The sequence below is a fragment of the Phoenix dactylifera genome, chromosome 3, assembly GCF_051530095.1.
Source record: "Phoenix dactylifera cultivar Ajwa chromosome 3, Ajwa_hap1_PhDact_Kaust_v1.1, whole genome shotgun sequence".
Lineage (NCBI taxonomy): Eukaryota > Viridiplantae > Streptophyta > Magnoliopsida > Arecales > Arecaceae > Phoenix > Phoenix dactylifera.
Window position 1 is genome coordinate 21,713,380 of NC_143192.1, and position 6,878 is coordinate 21,720,257.

The window sequence follows — 6,878 nt, forward strand, 5'->3', positions numbered from 1 at the left end:
CAAGGAGGAGGTCCGCGATCCATGGCAACCTGCAGCTCCGGCTTGGCAAATTCCATCGTACCTGCACCTGTATTTATAGCCAAGCTGCGGCCCCCTGGTAGTTCCGATACGGGTGGCTCCAATAAATGCAGGCGCACTGAATCCGGAGCCGTTCCGGCTCCCGAGGTGTATCTCCCCGCGATTTCCTAAGCGTCATTCTCCTTAAATCGCATTCTTTGTGCAGGACGATCCGGGTGACGTATACCCCTAGGTCCACGTGTCTCCGCTCGCGCCCAGGCCGCATCCTCCTCGAAGAACCCGCGTATCGCGGCCGCTCAACTAACACTCCTCACCAGCAGCAACTGGCGATCCGATTTCCCAGGTAACGCATTAATTAGCGTTTAATACCCTTCTCGTGTTCCCCCCAGGCAACGCTTGGAGGAGAGGAGAAACACGGTCGCGGCTGGGCACAGAGAAACCCCGATGGGCGGCGAGCGACAAGTGGCCGACCAGCGAGCGGAAGAATTTCCTGAGGCCTAACCCTCGGATGCCTGGCTAACCCGATGATCATCCCGGGAGCAGACTAGCCGGAAGCCCCGACCGGTCGCCTCGGCTTGCGCCAGCCTAGGCCGACCAACGAGTGGAATCTCCCGAGGCTCGGCCCTCGGATGCCTGGCTAACCCGATGATCATCCCGGGAGCAGACTAGCCGGAAGCCCCGACCGGTCGCCTCGGCTTGCGCCAGCCTTGGCCGACCAACGAGCGGAATTTCCCTGAGGCTTGACAACCCTCAGATGCCTGGCTAACCCGATGATCATCCCGGGAGCAGACTAGCCGGAAGCCCCGACCGGTCGCCTCGGCTTGCGCCAGCCTAGGCCGACCAACGAGTGGAATCTCCCGAGGCTCGGCCCTCGGATGCCTGGCTAACCCGATGATCATCCCGGGAGCAGACTAGCCGGAAGCCCCGACCGGTCGCCTCGGCTTGCGCCAGCCTTGGCCGACCAACGAGCGGAATTTCCCTGAGGCTTGACAACCCTCAGATGCCTGGCTAACCCGATGATCATCCCGGGAGCAGACTAGCCGGAAGCCCCGACCGGTCGCCTCGGCTTGCGCCAGCCTAGGCCGACCAACGAGTGGAATTTCCCTGAGGCTTGACAACCCTCAGATGCCTGGCTAACCCGATGATCATCCCGGGAGCAGACTAGCCGGAAGCCCCGACCGGTCGCCTCGGCTTGCGCCAGCCTAGGCCGACCAACGAGTGGAATCTCCCGAGGCTCGGCCCTCGGATGCCTGGCTAACCCGATGATCATCCCGGGAGCAGACTAGCCGGAAGCCCCGACCGGTCGCCTCGGCTTGCGCCAGCCTAGGCCGACCAACGAGTGGAATCTCCCGAGGCTCGGCCCTCGGATGCCTGGCTAACCCGATGATCATCCCGGGAGCAGACTAGCCGGAAGCCCCGACCGGTCGCTTCGGCTTGCGCCAGCCTTGGCCGACCAGCGAGCGGAAGAATTTCCTGAGGCCTAACCCTCGGATGCCTGGCTTAGCGCCGGAAGAATTTCCTGAGGCCTAACCCTCGGATGCCTGGCTTAGCGCCGGAAGAGTTTCCTGAGGCCTAACCCTCGGATGCCTGGCTCAGCGCCGGAAGAATTTCCTGAGGCCTAACCCTCGGATGCCTGGCTTAGCGCCGGAAGAATTTCCTGAGGCCTAACCCTCGGATGCCTGGCTTAGCGCCGGAAGAGTTTCCTGAGGTTTAACCCTCGGATGCCTGGCCTAGCGCCGGAAGAGTTTCCTGAGGCCTAACCCTCGGATGCCTGGCTTAGCGCCGGAAGAATTTCCTGAGGCCTAACCCTCGGATGCCTGGCTTAGCGCCGGAAGAATTTCCTGAGGCCTAACCCTCGGATGCCTGGCTCAGCGCCGGAAGAGTTTCCTGAGGCCTAACCCTCGGATGCCTGGCTTAGCGCCGGAAGAATTTCCTGAGGCCTAACCCTCGGATGCCTGGCTTAGCGCCGGAAGAGTTTCCTGAGGTTTAACCCTCGGATGCCTGGCCTAGCGCCGGAAGAGTTTCCTGAGGCCTAACCCTCGGATGCCTGGCTCAGCGCCGGAAGAGTTTCCTGAGGCCTAACCCTCGGATGCCTGGCTTAGCGCCGGAAGAATTTCCTGAGGCCTAACCCTCGGATGCCTGGCTTAGCGCCGGAAGAGTTTCCTGAGGTTTAACCCTCGGATGCCTGGCCTAGCGCCGGAAGAGTTTCCTGAGGCCTAACCCTCGGATGCCTGGCTTAGCGCCGGAAGAATTTCCTGAGGCCTAACCCTCGGATGCCTGGCCTAGCGCCGGAAGAGTTTCCTGAGGCCTAACCCTCGGATGCCTGGCTCAGCGCCAGAAGAGTTTCCTGAGGCCTAACCCTCGGATGCCTGGCTTAGCGCCGGAAGAGTTTCCTGAGGTTTAACCCTCGGATGCCTGGCCTAGCGCCGGAAGAGTTTCCTGAGGCCTAACCCTCGGATGCCTGGCTTAGCGCCGGAAGAATTTCCTGAGGCCTAACCCTCGGATGCCTGGCCTAGCGCCGGAAGAGTTTCCTGAGGCCTAACCCTCGGATGCCTGGCTCAGCGCCGGAAGAGTTTCCTGAGGCCTAACCCTCGGATGCCTGGCTTAGCGCCGGAAGAATTTCCTGAGGCCTAACCCTCAGATGCCTGGCTTAGCGCCGGAAGAGTTTCCTGAGGCCTAACCCTCGGATGCCTGGCCTAGCGCCGGAAGAGTTTCCTGAGGCCTAACCCTCGGATGCCTGGCTCAGCGCCGGAAGAGTTTCCTGAGGCCTAACCCTCGGATGCCTGGCTTAGCGCCGGAAGAGTTTCCTGAGGTTTAACCCTCGGATGCCTGGCCTAGCGCCGGAAGAACTTTGGGAATCAAAAGTCAGCAAGAAGCAACCAAGAGCTAAAAAAAAAAAAAAAAGAGGACGAGGGCGAGATGAAGAAATATTCGACGTGCATTAATTTTCAGGGCCGAGGCCCATACAATTGGGCAAAACGCCGACATACAAAAATAAAAAAGACAATGAAAGGTACAAGAGGTCAGCTTGGAGGAACTCCCGGGTCGGGAACGCCGGGCTCGTCCGCGGGAGGCAGGGAAGCAGCAGGAGAACCAGCAGGCGATGGTGCCGGAGAGGAGTCCAGGAGGGAGATCTCGCTCAGGTCAACTTCGGGATACTTAGCCGACACCCTTGCCAGGCTCTCCTCGAAGCCCAAGGTGAAGGCTTCGGCCCCCGCGTCCGACGCGTCATGGACAAACTCGTCAGACTGGCGATAGGTCCGCACTGCCTCCGACATATCATGGGCGAACTCGGCGGACTGGCGATAAGCCTCTACCGCCTGACGCCCGATTTCCGCCCTCTTCTCGGCCAGCTCCGCCTCAGCTCGCTCCATAATCTGAGCCTTGGCCTCCAAGACCTTCGCCACAATCCGGCCTTCGGCCTCAGAGGAGACCCTCAGCAGATCGGCCTGAGCCTCTTTATGCTTCGCCTCGGTAGCAACCCGAGCGGCCTCGGCTTCCTTCAGGCGCGAACGGAGCTCTTGGACGTCCGTGCATGACTTCTCCAGGGCCGACTCCAGTTCGCCTAGTTTGGCTTCAAAAGAGCGGATTCGGTCGCAGGCGTTGTCGGCAGACCGCTGGGCCTTCTCCCACCGCTCTCGATAGTCCGCGATCTTCCGGGACTGCTTTTCAGCCCGTTCCTCCGCCTTCTTGACCCTGCTTTCGAGGCCCGAGGCGGCTTTGAGTTGCTCCCGAGCCTCTGACAGTTGCTCCTCCAGGGCGGCGAAGCCGAGTGCCCGCTCTTCGGCCTCCCGGAGCCTCGCCTCGAGGTCCCCGGTCGTCCTGCCTGCCGCAGCCCGGCCTCCCTCTTCCATTGCTTTCAGCCGGTCCTCGGCCTTCGCCAAAAGCCCCGCCTGTTCCTTGTAGCACTCCTCCAGACGGATCATGTACTGGGCGAGCTAAGAAATAGGAAAAATAAGGGAGTCAGGCGGAGAACAACAGAGCCAATAAATGGTGAAAGACGGCCAGAAGAACACTCACCGACATGAGACAGACGCAGCTGGCGGCCCCGACGTCAGAGACATCCAACTCCCGGACCCGCCGACGGTCCTTCTCCAGCAACACTGTTTCGATGAGATTTCGGGCGCCATCGGTAGTGAAGGCAGACCCCGATTTCTCCCCGGAGCCGGATGGTGGTTCTGCAGCCTTACCCTTATCCATCGCCTGGGGAAGAGTCCGGCTGATCACGCTCGGGGCGGGGGTCGCCCCAGGAATTGATAGGGTCCCGCTCGGCCGGGGCCTCGGCGCGTCCCTCCTCGAGTCATCAGGAGCCGACCGAGTCGAAGGCCGGGTTGGGGACCGATCACGTCCGACCCGTCCGTCTTGAGCAGGCTCAGGTGGCACCTCCGGAGTAGCGGCAACCTTACCACCGGAGGGCTGATACAGCGTCAGCTGCCGGTCGGTGCCCACGACATCTCCCTGACCGGTGGGCCCGGACTCGTCGGTCGGCATCGGAGGTATCTCCTTACGGGACTTCTTCGCCGGTGGGGCCCCGCTCGGAAGAGCTCGTTTCCTCCTCCGGATTGCTTCCAGCAGGGACGCCCTACCAACAGCCTTCGACTTCACCGACCGCATGACGTCGTCGACCTCTGCAAGAAGGACGGGATGGTCAGGGACTGAGAAACCGAAAGGAAGAAGGAACGAAAGAGAAGAAAAGAGCTAAAGAAACGATGGCGGACTCACGGTCGGTGGGGACCGAGCTCAAACCGACGTTCACCAAGGTATCCTCAGAAATAAGGCGGCCCACCGGGGGAAGCTGGCCCTCGGCGACCAACCCCTTCAAGGCGGCGACGCCCTCGGATTCCTCCCTCGACAACTTCGACAGGCCAATTGGGGACTTCACCGGCGTCCCCCAGATTGCCCTGATTTCCCAGGAGGGGTCTGCATCAACGAAAAAGAAGCGCTCCTTCCAGTGGTGAATGGAGGTAGGACCCTCCTTGACAAGGCCGCACCCTCGCCGCGCTGCGAAGCACCACCACCCTTTGTCCTGGGGGTGGCCGCTCAGGCCGTAGAGCTCCCAGAAAACGTTCAAGGTGGCGGGAATCGCATGCAAGCGACAGAGAACCTGGAAGACCGTCAGAGCACGCCACGAGTTCGGCACCAGTTGCGTCGGTGCCATTCCTAAACCCCGGAGCACCTGTAAGACTAGGTCTGAAGGGGGAAAGCGGAACCCGGCCTGGAGGATGCCCTCATTGATGGCGATCTTCCCTCGAGGAGGATGAGACATCCTCTCCTCAGGCCCTGGGAGCGTGACATTGCAGGCCTCGGGAAGGTGGTACCGAGCCACAAATCCGTCTAAGTCCTCGGCGACCAGTTTTGACTTGATGCTATCTGCTCCCACTTCGCCCATCCCTAATGGCCAATCTACGGTCAGGACGGGGTCAAGAAGGAGGGAAAGGCCGGAACGACTGGGGTGCACTAGTACAAAAAGAAAAAGTATGAAGAGCTCAAAGTAGAAGAGTGGGAAACTCACTTGAAGAGGAGGAAGAACGGCTCCGAGAGCGTCAAAGGAAAAGCAAGCGAACGTTTCGGCGGCAACAATGGTAGCGCAAAGGAGAAACTCGAAAATGTCCGTAAAGAAGAAGACGGACGGGGGAGGGCCCCCGATTAAATAGGCGAAAGGGCAAGTGACACCTCGATGACGCCAGAAGACGCCTGGCCGCCGAAGGGTCGCTCGCACCCCAAAGGCGAATCGACACCATTAAGGAAGGATGTCCGCCGAAATCCTCAGGTTGCCAGGTCAGCAGCAACCGCCATACGCCATAAAGAAGGCGGGAAGCTTGAAGCGCGCGCGCCTCTCCGAAGGATGGCGGCAATCTCGAAACATCACTCCCTTCACCTGTTCCCCTTCTGGTTCCAGGCTCGGAAGCGGGGGGCTACTGTTATGGGGGAATTGAGCCGCCATGCCCCACGTGATCGGCACGCGTATCCAGGAAAGCTACGGCTGCCCTATGATCCAGCACTCCGACCCCGAGTCGGACCTCCTCGGCTCCGCAGCCCGACCCCGGGTCGGCTGCCCTATGATCCAGCACTCCGACCCCGAGTCGGACCTCCTCGGCTTCGCAGCCCGACCCCAGGTCGGCTGCCCTATGATCCAGCATTCCGACCCCGAGTCGGAGATCTTTTGATAACGACAGGCTATTCTCCAGAGGCACGCCGCGGCCTCCTGCTCCACTACTCCCTGCAACGGCTGTACCCGATGCTGCCCACGATCTCCTGTATCGACCGTACAAAGCGGAGCTCCACTACGCCCTGCCATGACCGTACCCGGCGCTGCTCCACGACGCCCCGTAACGGCCATGTCAGTGGCCATTCTATCGTGCCCCACGACGACAAACCCCCCTGAGAGACCTCCCAGCCAGGGATATATGCGGCTGGGGGGAGAAGGGGGGGGGGTAAGCAATACCTCCCAGAGCACTCTCTCTCACTTGTGATTATCATCTCTCCTCCTCCAATCTCCTCTGACTTGACCGTCGGAGGGCCATCACCACCCTGGTGGTGGTGCAAGGCTTGTTTGCAGGTTCCTTGGCGGAAGGTGGAGCGCAACCAGCACCAACCAAGACAACTCAGGCGGAACCCCGTTCACACCGTCGTGTCAATCGTTCTCGGTTTGGACCACCAGCAACAATCTTTAAGAGCATCGAGCTTTTGTTCAAGATCATTTGGCTAAGTGTTGAACACAATTAAGCCAAAGTCTGAAGCTCGAGTCGACTCTGGAAGCTTGCGACTCGACTCCAAGTGTTTCAGAGGTTCTGGCACAAGCTCGAGTCGACTCCGGTACACTACGAGTCGACTCCGACTGAGAACAGACAGAAGAACAG

The 6,878-nt window shown here is 60.5% G+C and overlaps 1 protein-coding gene across 1 annotated transcript; it reads right to left on the reverse strand.

Moving 5' to 3' along the window:
• Nucleotides 1–2,927: 2,927 nt before the first annotated feature.
• On the reverse strand, nt 2,928–4,721 carry LOC149767977 (uncharacterized). Its single transcript, XM_089929501.1, has 2 exons — nt 4,039–4,721; nt 2,928–3,956 (listed from the first exon to the last, which is right to left on the reverse strand). The coding sequence occupies exons 1-2, from the start codon at nt 4,630–4,632 to the stop codon at nt 3,042–3,044; spliced, it is 1,509 nt and encodes a 502-aa protein (XP_089785627.1). The 5' UTR covers nt 4,633–4,721; the 3' UTR covers nt 2,928–3,041.
• Between the last annotated feature and the right edge of the window lie 2,157 nt (nt 4,722–6,878).

Coding starts and splice junctions, on each gene's coding strand:
- LOC149767977 (XM_089929501.1), bottom strand. CDS start 4,632: ATGCGGTCGGTGAAGTCGAAGGCTGTTGGTAGGGCGTCCCTGCTGGAA. Junction 3,957..4,038: donor GCTGCGTCTGTCTCATGTCG/GTGAGTGTTCTT, acceptor CCTATTTCTTAG/CTCGCCCAGTACATGATCCG.